Source organism: Falco punctatus (genome assembly GCF_963210335.1).
Source record: "Falco punctatus genome assembly, chromosome: 1".
Lineage (NCBI taxonomy): Eukaryota > Metazoa > Chordata > Aves > Falconiformes > Falconidae > Falco > Falco punctatus.
In genome coordinates, this window is record NC_137580.1 from 32,026,363 (window position 1) to 32,044,945 (window position 18,583).

General features: G+C 38.8%; 1 protein-coding gene across 5 annotated transcripts in view; it reads left to right on the forward strand.

Annotated features, from left to right (window-relative positions):
- Positions 1-18,583, forward strand: part of CCDC149 (coiled-coil domain containing 149) — a 68,398-nt gene that overhangs the window by 27,104 nt on the left and 22,711 nt on the right. For all 5 annotated transcript variants that reach the window (XM_080371533.1, XM_080371532.1, XM_080371536.1 and 2 more), the window contains exons 4-7: positions 9,715-9,822; positions 15,301-15,417; positions 16,707-16,879; positions 18,356-18,428. In XM_080371533.1, the coding sequence (XP_080227659.1) occupies positions 9,715-9,822; positions 15,301-15,417; positions 16,707-16,879; positions 18,356-18,428 (471 nt within the window). The remainder of the gene's footprint in view (positions 1-9,714; positions 9,823-15,300; positions 15,418-16,706; positions 16,880-18,355; positions 18,429-18,583) is intronic.

Below are 18,583 nucleotides of genomic sequence, written 5' to 3' on the forward strand. Positions count from 1 at the left end.
AATTTTCATTTTCCCGAGAAGCGTGTCTGTTGCATACAAGTTGGATAATCTTGGGTAGTTAGGGCAACCTTTCTGAAGAAGAGTATGGTTTTGCTTTGAGAAATGCACCAAAGAATAATAAAATAAATTTGTGAGTATTTTTGCGTTGTTACTATATGTGCATTTTTTAGCAGTTTTTCATCTGAGAAAGAGTGAAGTGCTCTTTTGCACTTTTTTCCATCCCCTTTTTGCCCAGAAGCCTAGTTGCCTGCTGGGGGAAGTTTGTGACCTCAGTCACTTTATATAAACAGAGGCCCTGATTCTATAATGAATTTTGTATGGCACAAAAGTGCATGCTGTTCTCATGGTCAGAAATAAGATGAAAATATTATATGCTGAACAACTTGCTATCTGTTATGTTTCTTTACCACAACTGAAAAATTGTTGAAACTGCAATCTAGAACCTTAACTATAGTAGGTGGGTTGGAGTTGCTACTTTCTTCTCTTTCGTGTCTTCATTTTTCACCTTTATTATCAATTACACTTTGACTTCTTAAAATATCTTATTTTCCACGTTGTGCCTTCTCTCCCTGTTTTGCAACACACTTTTGTCATGTTTTGTGTGTAACCAAGCAATTTCTATCAGCAAATAGTTAACTCAGAACGTGCTTTTGTAAAAATTGGTGTTCCTTATCTTAACATGCAGTGCTCTGCAGTGTTCTCCCTCTCAAAGCTGTGTGTGCAGTAGTACACATCTCTGACATAATTGGTTTGGACTCAAGTATCTTAAAGGTCCTTTTCAACCTAAATGGCTCTGTGATTCTATCCAAAGATTGCTCCATGTGTATCACCTTTTGCCAACCAACAAAAGCAGGAAATGAGAAACTGTGCTACTGAAACCTCTTTTCCTCCAGTAGGTGTTTTACTGCTAGTGTTATCACAGCCTGTGAGCTGTCAGCGCTTTCCTGGTCACTCTTACCATTCACAATTCAATGTTGCAGTTGAAGGTAGCTTTTTATGTCTTGTGGTGTCAGGGGTAGGGTAATTTCTGCATAAGTAATGGAGGGGTGAATTGTTTCAGGAGGATAGGAATAATAAAGAGTTGATTTTGATGTTAAAATTCACCAGAGGTGGTGAACAATAGACACTCCCAGTTTTGAAAGGCATGTTAAAATGTTGCTCTGACTACAGAACCTCTGTTATACATCCTGTATAAACAGAAATTCTACCATTCTGCAGTGGTATGCATTTGTATGTATTTGCTGTGATAATAGAACATTTTTATGACATTGGCAAAAAATTACTGGATGTCTGTTGGACAGTGTCGCCATGCTGGGAGGCTTAAAGAAAAAAACATAGATGTGATTTCTACCTTGATTTATACTGACTATTGTTTTTGTCTACATTGCTTAAATTCAGTATTCGGTTTGGGAGAAGCTTTGTCACTGACATAACAGATCAGTGAATCCTTTGAGCTTCTATATGAAATAGAAGTTCTTTTAATACAAATGAGATCCTTTGAATAAGCAAAGGTGAAGTAAAATGCATGGTTAGGAAAAGACTGTGCTGGGCCACAGTCCTAAATATGGTTTGCTGAAATTGATGTCAGTGAGACCACTCAGTTGGCGATACTGGGTTTGCAATGGGGCTGTTTGTCAAGAATAAAGCTGCAGTGCATGTGTTCACTGGTGAGGGCTTGTATTTGTATTTTAAATGTATGATGAATCAAATTAAATGGAGCTAAATATCACAAAATCACAGAACAGTTGAGGTGGGAAGCCAGCTCTTGAGATCAACTAGTTTGATTTCCCTGCTCAAGCAGACCACTTAGAGCAGGTTGCCCAGGACCATGTCCAGATTTTTAGTATCTGCAAGGATGAAGACTCCACAGCCTCTCTGGGCAGCCCGTTCCAGTGTTTGACCACTCTCGCGGTAAAAAATGTGGAGGGGGTGGTGTTCAGATACCTGCAGCTATTGAGGTGGCAGAAGTCCCTCATGAGGACCAGGGCCTGTGAACATGAAGCTTCTTGCAGTTGTGTGAAGAAGGCCCTATCTACTACTTCTTCCTGATCAGGAGATCTATAGCAAATACCCAGTACAACAGCACACGTTGATCTGCCCGCTAATCTTGGCCTAAAAGGTCTTGGCTGAATCCTGACCTGTCCCAAGGCAGGGCTCCATCATTCCAGCTATTCTCTCACATGAAGGGCAACACCCCTCCTTTGCCCTTGTGCTGTACTTCCTAAAAAGCCTGTATCCCTCCATCACAGCACTCCAGTTGTGTGAGCTATTCCACCATTTCTGCATGATCCCAATGAGATTATAACCCTGTGACTGCAAACAGTCATCGAACTCGTCCTGTTTGTTCCCTGTGCTCCATGTGTTAGGCCTCTGAGGGGCATCCAAGTGTGCCAGTTCCGAGGCACGTGCTTGGGAGCTTTCCCCCCAAGGCTGTTCTGCAGGCGCTTCCTTCTTCACATGCCTGTGTTCAAAGGAATTACGCTTCAGCTCAGTTGCTTTGCGAATTGCTATGTCCACTCTCTTCCTATCATCCCAGGTTCTTGGCTTGCCTACCCTATCCCAAGCCTCCTCGTTCCTTCCCCAATAATTTCTGGTTTAAAGCTCTCCTTCTGAAGTTGGCAAACCTGTTGGCAAAGATACTTTTGCCTCATGTAGTCAAGGGGATCCTGTGACTTCCAAGCAGCTGTTGAGCCTTAGAGAGGGTCCCATGGCCACAGAACCCTCTGAGGCTCCTAAATGAGCCTTGTAACGTAATGGTGGCGTACTCCTAGTATAGAGCACAGCTTGACAGCTACTCTTTTTGCCAGGCAGAAACTCTCATCGGAGAACTGGTGTGCATCCTTCCTGAAGGTCGTAGTCCTTAACTCAGTTATAGTTATCTGTAGGTGTCCCGAGGTGATTCATTCAGACCGAGACTCTGACTGCTCTAGTGATCACTGACATCACAACAGCATGCTACCCACTCACCGAGACACTGGTCAGACAGCTTGACTTCTACTAATGAATAAGTTCATGAACATGGCGTTTTGGGGCAAGCAGAACATCAGAAGGACCAGAGGTTCCAGACAGGAGTATGTTGTGACATGCCCCAAATGGACCAATTCTGATCCCTTTCGCTTCCACTTCCAGTTCTAGCTTAATGTATGCAGCTGTACAAACAAACTTCAGGGATTGCCTTGTAACTGTTATGACATCATCAGGAAAAAATGACTAGTGTGACTACAGTGAGACTATTTCTTGTTAATTCATTAATTCAGGAAGTTTTGCTAGTCTTGCACTAAAATGCAAAAGCTGGAGAGTCCTGTGAGACAAAGTCTTCAGATAAGATACACTACAGGTTAAGCAATCATTTTGTATTTATATCGCAGGGGTGCTGTGAAGATTAATATGATTTCTGACTTTCTTCAGAGGGTTTGAAGATTAAAAATGTTTTGCATGGGCCAAGCTTAGACCTGTGCACTTTGCTCTGGTTTGTGGATGCGTGTGTTTGACTCTCATAGTGTGAGACAGCAGATGGAAAACAGTGAGATCATTTGCCCTTGTAATGCATCAGAGAGCAATATTTCCATGGATTCCAAAATGTGCCTGCTCCAAGAGCACAGCTGGTAGAGAGATCCTGTTTTCTGCACGCTGAAATTTGCTGTTCCATTGATAGGAACAGCTGGCAGTATGCAAACCTAGAACTTCTTAGCCACACTAGGAGTCACGCTTTGTGAAGCGACACTGTTGTTTCTTCAGCATGTAGGTTCTGCAGTAGATGTAAGGCTAGAATAGAAGGAATGCTGATTCTAATAGATGTGATAGTCCCTCTTTAAAATTTGGAGTGCTCTTCAGACCTGACGTGTACAACAACCTCTCCTCTGGTTGCTGTCTTTTACTTTAATGGCATAGAGGGTCCACACCCCTACACCTGAATATTCTGTTAATTAGTCACAACACTCAGAATGTTTAAGGGATGTTGATTCTTTTTGTGCATTATCTCATAGATTAAGTTGTCCTCAAGATCTCAAAGCAGCTATAATATTTCTGATGAAACAAGATGAAACATTTTTTTATTCTATCCTAGTATATTAGACTTTGTATAAGTACAATTTAATAATTTCTCTTTGACTATGCTCATCTGCTGTCAACAAAAACTTGATGCCTATATGAAGGACGGGAGGACTGAAGTACCTTGTTGAACCTTCATTGCGAAGGAGTTTCTGCCAAGTCACTTCTCATGATGCTGATTATTCATATAGACACTCTTGGTTGCTGCTTACGATGTATGTTAACAAGTTGCTGTGCAAAAACTGGCCTCATGAAGGAGTCTGTAGTTGATATTAATGTTACTTTGTCAGCCTTCGGCAAATGCTCTACGCCTGGATGGGTGGTGTTTGGTCCTCTGCAGCGTTATGCTAATCTAACACACAGAAGACTGGTTGAAAACGAGAGGAAAAGTATTCCTTTTATATGTCTACTGCTTAAATGGCTTTTTGGTTTTATTAATCAGCTCTATAAAAATTCCAGTTGCTGAGTGTCTTTCAAGTATGGGAACAGGAGCGAGCCTTTCTTGTTTTGCAGAGCCTTGTCAAGTTTTGACTAGTGTGCTAGTGTGCTTCTGTGGTGGGATTCCTGCCTGGTTCTCTGAGCAGCAGATGCTCAGAGGAGGAGAGAATTTTCTTCTTCTCTTGTTTTATGTCAAGTGACTGCTTGGCAAGGCTTTGATTTTTGTTGTTGTTTTTCTGTGGGGAAATGTGACCCATATTAAGTGTATTTTGTTTAGTATGCCCAGGACCTATAATTTCAGAAGTCTTCTCTACATAGTTTTTCAACTTAAACAGAAAAATACAGTAATTTTTGCTTCTTATCATCAGGAAGCTAGTGCTAATCATCAGTTCTTTTACCTTGGAGTGAACAGTGGTAGTTGGTAAGCAAAGCAGGTCTTTCTGTATTAATTCAGCCATTGCAATCATATGAATGCATTGGAGGAGAAACTGCAATTAAATTTGCTATCAGTCACACCCATCAAGTGTGCTTAATGTTTCATCAAACTTCTTTTTCTGTCAGCCTTATAATTCAGTATATTCTTTGTTTGAAGGTGTGGATGAAAGAAACATAAAAGACTGAACTGCAGTATAGAAATGCTTATTTGTATAGTAAAATATTTTTTAAACTGTAAAGGTATGTTGGAAGTTTCCCCCTCATCCCCCTTGCCAAATTACTTTTTCAGGCAGTATCTAAAGGCAGGAAGTCCTTTTTTAAAAAAAAAAAAATCCTTTTTTTTTTTTTTTTTTAAGTGTCGGATAAGATTTATGTGCAAGAGAATTGAGAGCTATATTAAAGAGTGTGTTACTATCCATCATTTTTAAAGTGGTGTGGAGAAAATAACTCCGTGTGTATGTGTAGCTAGATTTGCAAAATTGTTAAAGGAGCCAAATTCAAGTGTAGTGCATAATTCCAGGGCTGCCTATTTCGAGTTACTTCCCACCCCACCCCCCTTTCTTTTTGGGTCAGCAGTGAGAAAAGATCTGTTGCTGTCTGACAGGTATTCACTGGCTTATGTTAATAAATATTTGTATGTATTTTCACCAGTAGTTTCACATGCTTATCTGTAGCTTAAAAGTTAAGGTTCTTTTCCACCTTCTATCTGAAAAATGTTCTTGTAAATTTTAACAAAGTCTGAGTGGAAAAGGTTAAGGTCTGATCTATTCCCATTGAATCTTTCACTCTTTGGTCTGTTCTGATTTATGGTGCTTTTTTGCCCCCTGTGTAATAAAGGTAGGCACTTACCACTCGGCACCCTCACATCGATCTTTTTCTGCTTTCTTGCAAGCTTCTGGTGGGATTGTTGGCTGTGGTGACACTTGCTGTTGGTCAGAGAGAAAAGGAATATGGGGACAGTTTCTTATGCCTAGTACTGCAATGGGGGGTTGGGCTGCACTGAAATCGTACTTCACCGAGAGGGTGATTCGTCACTGGAACAGGTTGCCCAGGGATGTGGTCACAACACTAAGCCTGTCAGAGTTCAAGAAGTGTCTGGGTGATGCTTTTAGTCATATCGTTTAGTTTTAGGTAGTCCTGCAAGAAGCAGGGAGTTGGACTTGCTGATGCTTATGGGTCCCTTCCAACCTGAAATATTCTGTGATAACATGCAAGCTTCCTGTGACAAACAGAGGCAAAACAAATAGCTTATCATGTTGCAGAGGCTCAAGAATACCTGCTGGAAACTGAACATTGCCAGAAGTGGACAGAGCTCTAGAAAGATTGATAGCAGGCAGTTAATCAGAGACTAGAATAAGGCATGCTTTTTATTGCAGACAGTTGCATTAGGGGTGGTTAGGAGAAAAATAGTTTCCACTGCTGTGGGTTGTTGCAGAGGCAAGACAAGATGAGGCTACAGAAAGATACAGACCTCTGCATCTTTCCCTTTCATTACCCATGGCTCAGAAATCTCTCTTCATCAGTACTTCCGAGTTAGTTTTGAATGATGTGAATGAAAGAATTAAAGTCTTTCAAAGTAAAGAAGTAAAGGCAGTTACAGGAGTCTCTTTAAGGCTTCACCTAGAATCAAAAGAAACTGTTGAAGAAATTGAGTCTAGAGAAGCTGAATTTGGCTAATTTTCAGAAAGTTGCTCTCTGTTGCATGGGTAAATGCTATGAGCTTTATTGTCTGCTGAAGTAACTTGTCTTGAATTTCTAAGTGAATTCTGTGTGTTCTATGAATATTGAAAAGAAGTTGCCAGGTGGAAAAATGAATTGCCTTTCTCCTTGCATAGATTTCTTCCCTTTCCTCAAAAAATATGTGCTTACAGGCTCATGAAGCCAGTCCTCCATTGTTAGTTTTATCATCTTTCAACCATATGGTATGTTTTCTTATATATGCAAACGAAATGGTACCAAGTCCAGGTGTCGTTCAGTGTATCCTTTTGGCTGGCTCTTTTTAAGCCCAGTAGAGCTCTTCTGAAAATCAAGTATTTCCCCTTCTATCCACATTTAACCGAGAGCTTTAATGAGGTCTTGCCAAAACCTTTAAAACTCGGAACAATCTAAATTACATGTTGTATGGAACCTCTAAGCCAGGGAAATGAATAATTGCTGGAGACTACTTCTGTGACATAGCTTGGTTGTTTTAGTTTAACAAAAGTATAATAGAAGCTTTGCATTAAGGACCAAGTCTATACTTAGCTCATTGTAATGCTCTTAGCATGCTTAAATGAGGCTGTTTTATTTTGGTGTCTAAAATTCTTCATTTAAAGTTGCTTCCAAAATCCCTGTCTCGAGTATAAAGGTTTTTGTCACATTAAGTCATTTATATGACTGACAAATAAAATTCAGCATAGAATTGCAATCCCAGAGAAATGGTTTTAGAGGAAATAAATCTGAGCAGGAAGATTTACTATAGGCATGGTAATGCCTTTCCTGCAGTTACTGGGAGTTTTGACTACAGAGTGCTAGAATCCTGGCGTTGAGGCTGTAAACACTGATTAGTGAGACTGAGTTCTTCCCAGGTGTTGAAATTACGTGTGCTATTGCAGTGTTAGGAGTTGTTCAAATTCATCATAAAAAGGGACTTTATAAATAGAAGTGTTTCAGAGAAGTTTGTATAAATCATGTTCCTTTTAACTAACTCAGTCTGGTGGTTGGATGGTCTTTGTTGAAAGTCAGCTTTCTTTAAAAAGAAAAATATAATTGCATCTGAGCGGTAGCCATAGATACTTCAGTTTATATACAATTTCCTGCAAACATGGGTTCTTTGTTTTCTTTATTTTAAACAGCCATTAAGCAGTACTTATCAATGCCATTGACTGAATGTGTTCTGAAGCTCCTTGATTCATTCAATATATGAATGACTATTACACATTTGCTTAACGTGTAGAAAAATTTATTTTTTTTTAATTGCCAAAGCATACGTGAGGAACTTTTTGCATTGCTTGAATGGTTGCTATCTTGAAAATAAAATTACAGTCAGCTTAATTTTGGTCCTATAATTAGCTGTTTAAGTTTTTTGCGGTTATATTATTTTTCCCAAATTATTTATTTACAGTCTTCAGGCTTATCAGTAGTTTAAAAAGTGCTTTAATTTCTTCCAAAACTGTGGGAGACTTACCTTACTTTCTTCTGAACCTTTGATCTCAGAGCATCAGAAGTACAGAAGCTGTAGCAGTGAATTATGCTTGTTGTTCATCAAGTAGAATATATCAGTTTCTCAAGTTATTTTTCCTGTTTAAAAGTTTGAAGCTATTAGTATTTTAGACCAATTGGAATTTGGAGTCGGCTTAATACAATAGTGTATGAAAGTTCCAGTTGATAATAGTTTAATAGTCTAATCCAAATGGTCAGATGCATGCATAGCTATATTCATGTTAATATTAATTTCAATATATTTGTGTTAATAGTTCTCTTTAGTATAAAACAGGGCGTGGAAATAGCAGTTGTTGGTAAACAAGGGGAAAGATTTCAGAAATGTCTATCAGACACCTTGTTGGTTTGGTAGTGTATGAGTTTTAAAGGTAAAACTCACAGAAACATCCTAAGAGACTGTCAAGTGGTAGTGAGAATGACTGGGTAAAAGAATTTTTTTTTTTTCTTTTAGACTGAGAAAGAGAGAGAAAAACAGAGAAATGGGGGAGCTGAAAGAGCAGCACAGCAAGTAGGGAATCCAAAACTAAACCTAAAATACCAAGAGAGAGTTAGGAATAGTCAGTTAATGCATTGGCCTCAAACCCAAGGAGTACATGTAAGAGTAGCTTAGACTCATGGGGCTTTACCGAGTCATGCTTAGAAGATCTGAAAACTTTTTTCATTTCTTTTTATATCCTGAATTCAGATTTATGGCAATGGATGACACACCTAGCTGTCCACAGGCAATGTCTTGAAAGGCTGCACATTAGCCACTATGATTATAACTCTCTTAGAAGAGATGTAACTGGTAGACTTTTCCTGTGCTGGGTCAATGTTTGTGTATTCGTGAGATATTTGCTCATTTTCAGATATCATAGATAGGAAGGGAAGAGATTGCATTATTTTTTGGTCAGTGATCAAGCTGATGGAATTGTAAAATTACAGACCACGCTGCTTGCCCTGCTAACTTAGTAGGTTAACGTGAATGATAACTTTTGTCCTGAATTATTGGGGTTGGGCAGGGTGGTGTGTTTTTACTTGCTGACTTCACCTCTATTTTTCTAGAAGTGTGCATGCTAGCTAACAACGAAAGTCAGGTCACATTTGAAGTTTTGTGCTATTAGATATCCATGGTACAGCTTCATATAAGGACAGGGGAACTCTGGCTGGCATCCTCTTTTACTGGCTGCGAATCTGCTTTAAACACTGTTAGGAATACAATTATAATTATTTCTCAGCTGTGCCTTTTATCTAATTATATGTACGTTTAAAACTACTGTTTGGCAACTTTGTATGTGTTGTGAAAGTACTCTGCATTTTGCTCTTCCCACCAGCCAAGACACCAGAACTACTGTAGATGTTGTCACTTTGTCTTGTGTGCTGTTGTTGTAGGAGTGTATATGCACACGTGCAGGATGTATTTCCTACTATTAAAGATAAAGAACCCTAGTGATTTTTTTTGTTCTCTCTCTAATGAAGCATGAAATCTGGGTACTAACAACAATAAAAGTAAAGATTTTTGGCAGATAAGGAGTAAGTCTAGGGTTTCTTTTCAATCACCACTTACACTTCTTCATAGGCACCAATTTCTGACTGATACTCCTTTTCTAGGCAAATCTTGCTCAGCTACTGAGTGAGGCTCAAGATCGAAATAAACATCTTGGAGAAGAGGTTAGAGAGCTTCAACAGAGACTGGGAGAAGTACAAGGGGACAATAAGGTATGATACATTTTGTTATCAGTAAATCGCATGGAATGTGTAAACTGGGCTGGAGTTTTGCATTTACTTCTTAGGAAAATAAATAAAACAATGGGTTACAGAACTTCTTTGCCACTTCGATTACAATAAATGCTCAAAACAGTAGAACAAAAGAAGCTTATACAGGATACCACTAAGTGCAGCTTATTATATTTTTTTTGTATGCTGTGTTTGCTCTGTTGTCCTTAGTTATGTATTTTGCACTTAGCCTTACTTTAATGATCTCAGCCGTTCTTTATTTCATTCTTTTTAAAAAACGTTTTATTAGTGGCCTTTCTTCGTACAGATGAGTATGGATAAGCATATCTTCATCATGTGATAATTTTCAGGTTTTTTGCAATGAAAATGCAAAATTCTAGTAGATAAAACTAGGGGAGGCATGATTTTTCCCTTCAAAAATATGGAGCAGTTGATCATAAATATATATAGTGAGCTTTGTATTAAGCCCTCACCCTATTATCCTTACGTAACCAATTTATTTTATTGCTAAATTTAGCAAGTTATATGGAACATTGCTCAAAATCTGCCATTTGGTATTAATCAAACTCCTGTTGTCTCTGTTAATTGAAATACTTAAACTCAAGCCAAATGTGTGTAACATTCACAGCTGGAGCTGTATGCAGGGTACATTCAGAGATCAAACTAGGGAGAGGTTGAATCTGAGAGTCGAGGTGGTTAACGAAGTAAAAAATGAAACAAATAATGAATGATAACTTCCCTCCCTCAACTACAGTTTCAAAGTAATGGGATTTAAAAATATCGATAAAAATGATGCAGCCTTTAATTATTCAGGTGGTTTTTTTTTTTTCCATTTAAGTTCATTTTATTTCTTTTATTTTAAACATGGGTATATTGTGATAATAATTCATTGTTTATCACAAGGACTTCCCCGAAGGTGCGCAAGGAGCTAGGAAAAGGTCGAGTAAGACCTGGATTTATAGTATGCATAGCATTAGTGCAACTTGCTCAAGCCTTCAAAGACCGGCTTTCCCGGTGTTTCTTTTCACTTGCATGTTTTTGTTTGAACTATATTATAGTGTAGAAGACAGTGCTTTGCAGTTCCGCAGTACCAATACTATGCCATACAGCCTTTCCCAAGCCAGTCTTGAACAGATAACAAGGGTTTGTAAGTACAAGCAGAATACAAAGGTAGTAAAACTACAACATATTTAAATATCAAGGTTATGTACCTATTCTAAAAGGCTAAATCCTTATAACAATATGATCTTGGTAACACAGAGCCTACTTTGTGCTTGGACTGGCTTTGTTTAGATTTGCCTTTGTGGGTTCACTTTATATTAGCTGGTCATCTTTGACATCTGTATTCTCAGCATGAATTTAAATTCAGGAGCCTCGTAACAAATGGAAAAATACAAAAAGACTTATTCTGCCTGCCATGCCTCTCTCCAAAAGGTGCAAAATAGTGCATCGCTAAATAAAGAGGGGGAGGAAAGAACTGCATCAGGGATTAATTTAGACTAGGATTTTCATTTTTGGAACACGTTCTTCTCTTTCCTAGTAAATGAGAAATACAGCTTATTTTAGAGTCAGGTTGCTGTTTTTTAAAGTGCCTAAAAAAGCATTGCCATATCTCTGAGGGATTTAACACTCTCCTCCTGTGTCAGATTTTGCTCCCTCCTAGCTTCAGTGATAAAATTTGAGGTTTGTTCCCAAAGCCATTCTGTTCTGCTCATCAGTTCTCCTGTACTGGCAGCTGGGTTAGTTCAGGCATTGGAGTCCAGATAATGCATGGTATATACAAAACCAAAGAACTATAATAATTTGCTTGTTCTTACATTTTCCCTCTGCATTCTTCTCTCTGCTTTTTCTGAAGTGAGGGAGGGCATCCTGCCCAGCTGGTCTACGTCAACCTTACTTCTGGCAAGAGATGAACAAACAGCTGCTTTTGCAGCAAGTGAAGCTGCTTATGGATGAACAATTCTGCCTGTGTCTGAGCAGGGGTGACTCATGCAGGCTTTGTCACTGAGTGGCAAGAGCTTTGTAGGACTAAAAAAGAAAAAAAAAACTCTTTAAATATCACACATTAGCTCTATTGATAAAGAAATGTTTTGATAGCTTGACTTGTTTTTCACTGCTTTAATGTTTGCTACTAGTAGGATACAGTCACTTGGATTTGCAAGAAGACCTTAAACTGGTGACATTTTACTTGTTGAAATCATGTTAAGTACATCCTCAGTTAGGCAATAACAAATTACTTGCATTTGGTTTAACTGGACTAATTTTTTCCTTTAATTTCAGCTAGAATTCTGTTGGCGTGAATAATAAAACTTCTTCAGGCAGTCTCTGGAAGGATTTGTTGCTGCAGTTTGAGAAATACAGCAATAGTTAGACTGCAGTGCTCCAGATATCTAAGACAATTTATTTTTATGATTGATCACAATCTCTTATCAGCTCTGACACATGAAAACTGTTCTGTGTTTTTGATAGTTATTTGTGAATCTTTTTCCTTCCTAATGTTCCGGCAGCAATACTTGGAGAACAATTACTGAAACTTAGAAGATAGTTAGGAAATCTAATTCTCTCCTGTAAAACGGTGAAAATGGAAAGCATAAGAGAAACTGGAGGCTTGTGGAAGACTAGATGACTCAGTTGCCTTCACTTGAATTCCTACCCATGCAAAGAAATGGTTTTATAAGCTATCAAGGGCAGCTCTAAGCGAGAAGATGATGCATGGAAAACAATGGCTGCAGTGCTACTGACAGTTCGTTATAGGGCAGACAATCATTCATGCAGCAACAGTGTGGAATGTTAAATATGGTGCATATGTTTTGGCAGAACTGGGACTTAAGGTAGCAAATTTGCATAGTTCTGGTCCACTTTTGAAGATTTTGTAGACTGTGTGGTGAAGACAGTTGCTGTCAGTGACTGTGGCTAAACATGATGGTTGCTGCCTTCCTACTGGTTGTGCTTGTTTCTCTTTTACTTCTGCATGTTTTATCATTAATCAGGAATGTACAACTTTGGCACAGGCATTGCCTGTGGACTCATAGCCTGCACAGCAGCTATCGCAGTGAGGCCTGTTCGGGGCGTTATGGGGCTGCTACAGAGTTCCTACTTTATGATTATTTTAGCCAACACTGATTAAGAAAAAGGTGTGATATTAAAATAATAAAGACTAGTGGCTTGCAGCACTGGATTGTTTTGGTTAACAGTCTATGGGTTCTTGATAAACAAGATCTGTCTGTGGGAAGGTGCCAGTAATTTAAATCCACTCTGCTGTGGATGCTGTTCGTAGAATCCCGAGGGGTAGCATTAACCTATTCTCTAGCTGCAAAATGGAGTTGAGCAGTCCTTTCCTCAGTGATTTCTGAATGATGGAAATAAAAATACAGCAGCCAGAGGGCGGGTGTATAAAGTTTATAACAAAGCACTAATATATGAAATAAACCCTTAACTCTCTGGCATAATGCTTAGTGTCTCTTTGGGTCATAGCATTTTTAGGGAAGAATTTTGTAGCAGGTGGTGCTGCCTCCTGAGACATTTGCAGTGCAGAATTAAAGGACTTGGCCTGTTCTGCCCTGTCACCTCTCTGATTGGCCAACTATCTGGAAGGAGCATTCTGTTGTTTTATGGACTGGTATTTTACTTTATGTATGTTTATAATGCTGCTTTTATGGCCGAATTTGGATTTCTGAAGCATTCTTTTCATAAGACTTCATATTTCTCCCCCCCCCCCCCCCAAATCAGTAGTAAATAAAGAGTTCTGGTTTTATTGGCAGACTGTTTGACCTTGCAAGTAATAATTGCTTGCAGTTATAATTGCATCTTACGCCTCACCCCCTCCTGGGCTGGAGGAGAGTTGGTCATGGTGCATGAGTCACAGCTCTGATCCAGTTCCCAGCCTGGTGCTCAGCGTTCGTTACACAGAAGGTTTGCTCTGCTGCAGGCATTGGAGGCATTGGTAAAGTGTGATTTCCCCTTCCCAGTTCTAGTTTTCCTGAAGAAGATTGAGTCCTCAAAATGTTACTACATTTTTTCTTACTGCCTTTCTCACTAGCAAGAGTTTCTAGAAATTAAATTAACTGAATTAAATCATGTTACCATACATTTTTTTATCAGCCTTTTAGCATATAAAAAACCTCAGTCCCATAGCTATGAAGACATTCCAGGATTTGCTAGTTGCATTTTTGACTTATTTGTTTTGATAAAGAAATTAATAGGAATTATATCACCTAGGATCCATTCAGCCTTACTAACTGTGCAGTGGTTTGTACTTTCCCTGTGGGGATGGTGAAATGTAGTTTGCCAAAAGTTACTTTGGGGGGCACAGCTTTCCTTAAACAAGTGAACTGCTTATCAGAACGAGTTGTGCTAGCTTCAGTGACTTGCACTGAACTGGAGCTGAAGTAAGTGGGGAGGATGATTTTGGTAGTCTGTCTTGCATCAGCAGGATTTTAATTGGCACATTGCAGCTATGGTGACTGGCATCCCATAAATACCAAAGATAAATTTTAATGTACAATCTTCTGCTTCAGAAGATTGATTTTTTTCTGACTCTGCAATATAATGATGTACACTAATTCCTTGGTGCAGGCAAAGAGACGGGGAAAGTCAGGCTGGTTATTATGGTGGGTTTCTCTAGTCTCTGGAGCTCCTACAAATGAGTCCATGGGGAGGCAACACTTTTGCCTAGTCGTACTCAGTATAAAGAACTGTAAATGCTGAATGCCTCATAGACTGTTATTTTAATACTCCGTGATTCTTGAAAGGTAGTTGCCTTTTGCTTTTGATATTGAATATAACTGTGTATTAATTCAAGTCTGACTGGTTTTAGCAGTCACAAAGCTCCTGAGTTCATTAGCTGTTTGAGAATTTTGGCCAAGTCTTTTTGTTGTTTGACCATTATTTTTTTTAACATGAATTAACTTTTGTCAGTAGATGAAAAAAAACGAAGCGCAAGCAAATGTATTAGCAGCTGTTAATGCAAATTTTGCACTGATGTAGCGCAGTGGGATTTTAAGTGGTGTCAGTAAAATGAAGCTGGGCAAGCCGTTTAGTGCCTTTTTGTTCTTAACTAGGAAGAGTTCTCTGTTGCAGAGAATTTGAAGATTTACATATGAAAATGGCTTTCTGAGAATACTCTAGTTCTATAGTCTGGCTGGGATGAGTTCCTGTCAGTCCTAAAAAACATTGACCACGTGTCTGTGTTTACTTGGTCTTTCATCATTTGTATACTCTGGTGACTATTGTTGCAAGGTTTAATTCAGCTTCTGTTGATGCTTTGAGTGTTTGACTGGAATTTTTCACTGAGAACAGGATTGAGCCCTCAGCTCAGAAAATTCCCTCTGGTTTAAATAATACCAGCTGTTTGTGCTGGAAGAGATGGAATCTATGACGGCTTGCTGTTTCTAATGCAGATATACTCTGATGCTACACCCTGTGTTCTCTTGCTTATGGAATCTGTTTTTGTGATGGCAGCTCCTTCGAATGACAATAGCGAAGCAAAGACTTGGAGATGATGAAGTTGGGGCTCGCCACTTTGCAGCACATGAACGGGAGGACCTTGTTCAACAATTGGAGAAGGCTCGAGAACAAGTAATAACTAAGTGGGCATATACTGTCATGTTTTACAGAGCTAGTGCAGTAGCAAGTAAATGACTTCTGTTATGTTTGGAGGGCTGGTAGCTGATTAACATTGGAGATAGTGATGAAGGTGCTGGGATTTTTACTGAAATATTTCTTACTGAGCGCTAACTTAAACATGCATATGTCCTTATCTCAGGAATTCCTTCTCTAGATTGAGTCTCCTCTTTTTATAATGTGCAGCAACAACTTGTGACAACTGAATATTGTCCATGAATGTCAATGAAAGAGACTCCTTAGTGAAAGCTGTTACAAGTATTCAACGCAATATGTCTGTATTAATACGATGTACCATCAGCACCCAATTCATCAGACTCATTCCCTAATAGAGACAAATAGCTTTCTGGGCAATTCTGGGGGGTTGTGTTCTCTGTTTTTCCCACACTCATGCCTACCAATGTCAGTTCCACCCCGAATGAGCCATTCTGTGATCCAGGAGGAGGGGTGTATTTCTTCTTTTTCAGCCTTCACTCAAGTGCAGCACTACTTTAGCTTAGCAGAAGGACTCTTGACTGCACCTGGTCTTCTTCCAATGTGATTCTTTCTGGTATCTCTGTTCCCAATCTCGTGCTCTCTGTTCATCACCTGGCCTTTTTTTCACACGGTCTTCTATTGTCCTTCCTGGCATATCAGTGTTTTCTGAGATACCAGCGGAGACTTCTCAACTAATTGCAGGCTTTTCTCACTCTCTGTTTGCTCTCCGTTTCCTATCCTTCATAATTTGAAACTCTTTGTCTTTGAGTATCTTAGATACTGGACTCCTTCACTCTTTTGCTTAATAGCAAAGCTCACCCTGTCAACTCTATGCTGTCTTATTTTGTACTTTTCTCAGTTATTCTTTCTGTTCTGTAGAACTTCATTACTGAAAGTCCCATAATTAGTATAAATTCTCCCTTGAGACTTTTTCTTCGTCCTCCAATTTTGCCAAATTCTTGTTCAATTAATTCCAGGAGCCATAGAAATTATATGCTAAAATCATCTGAATATGTCTGTAGCAGAATTATAGTATGGATTAAGATTTCTTTTGCTGTTACATTTTAGTTGGGTTTTTAAATTCAATTTAATGGAGTAGTACCAAAATAGAGTAAAAGTATTGACGGTTATGAGCTTTGGAAAGACTTTTGACTGTCCAGAATCAATCCTGTTCAGACATGCAGTGCTTATTGCTTTTTTCAGTTTGGACACTATGTAATCCTTTGTTTAAACTTCAGAATAGTCATAGAGCTCTCCTTTCTTCACAGATTGAGGCTCTGAGACATGATCTTCAGGCTGCACTGGATGAGTTGCAGGATGTGAAAGAGGAACGCTCCTTCTACCAAGATAAGTCTGACAGACTAAATCAAGAACTTAATCATGTCTTAGGAGGGCATGAAAACCGTATCATTGATGTAGATGCTCTATGTATGGAGAACAGGTGAGTGCATTGCAAACCTTATGGTTTCCCTAGAGCAAGTAGTGTATTGCTTAACAGGAGCATCAGGAAGTCAGTCACAACAAAACGTTAAAGAAAATATATGCAAGAATAAAAGTTAAAAGATTTTGGTAATTTGGTTTGTCTGTTTTGTTTGTACTGTAGCTAACAATCAAATAAAATTGAGAAAGTTAGGCTGCAGGAAATTACCAATGTTTTATTTGGCTACAGAGGTGTCAGTGATTTTCACAAATAGAGCTAAACAAGGAAAAGCAACAGAAGTGCAGACCTTTTTATCATTATGGCATCAAAAGAAAGAATATTAAAAATCAGCGTCTTCAGAAACTCACAGTGAGCTGTAAAGGGCTCATCTTGGATCGGTAACAGGGACTTTGAGTACCCTGAGTTAACAGTTTCGGACATAATTTGCACCACAGGGAGTGGTTGTCAATGCGGAGTGATTTGCCAACAATAGTTGCTGGTGAAATCACCCACGTAGATGTTCTTGCCACTTCCTTGGGAAAAGAATGTGGTATATAGTCTTTGCTAAGGACGACAGAGAGGAGTCACTGACAGAGCCATAGCAGGTACCTCCCTTAATGTCAACAATTACCTTGAAGTGAAAAGATCTTGTAAGACGCTTTCCATTTACAGAGACCTATGCTTCAGGTAAGGAAGTGTAATACCAAAGGCATTACTTCCCCCCAGCAGCTCCAGGGTGGTTTTCTGTTTTGCATGGCCTACAGAGTTTTGTATCAATTTAAGCCCCCCTGCTCTCCTGGCAGTGATACAATTTTATATTTTTTTTCTGAAATAGTTCAATTGTCACAAACCCTAATACAGCTGCAGTTGCACTGTATAAAAGAGGGTATTTTATAAATGCTTTATACATGAAAAAGAAATTTTCCTATGTGGAAATAGCCATCTAATTCAAGTGGATAAACTCTATTAGGAAGAACTGTACTGTTTCAGTTAACTGTATAGCATTTTTCAACTATACTGTTAAATTTTCTACTTTGTGATTGCTAATGAGAAGTGCCATGTAAGTGATGGATATCAGTGCAAAAGTTCTGCATAGTTGAGTTTTGTGTTGATATATATACAAATCTTCATGTGTCTCTTGTGCAAAACTTCAAGTACAGAGGACGTGAGTAAATGCTTTGTGACTGTTTCCTCTACATGTAAATATATACTCTTAGCTTCCCTCCCCAGAAACCTGAGGACCAATATAAAATGGTTGTGCAGCATGCTTGTCAAATCTAACAGAAGGGCAGCCCCTTTTTCTGATGCGATTTGTTTCTGTACATAAAGTTTTATGGGGTCAAGAGCAGTAAGATTTAGTTATTTTATCCCTCTCAGAACTGCAGAGGGAAAAGATCTCTCAGTAGTTGAAAGAGAGGACATGCCAAGTAGTAAAGAGGAGTGCTTGAGGCAGGACTTGAAAGTAACATGAAGTAAAGGATTACGTTTCTTTTTCAGGTATCTTCAAGAGAGATTAAAACAGCTTCAAGAGGAAGTCAACCTTCTTAAGTCTAATATTACTAAATATAAGGTAAGATCCTCTCAGTGTGTCATCTAAACTGTGCTTCATCGGTCATGGAGATTACTGTTCATTCTCATGTTCGTATGTATTTAAAGAACAAAATTGTGTCTTAAAAAACCCCTGCCATTAACATTCTGACACTATTAGTATGTATACATATTACA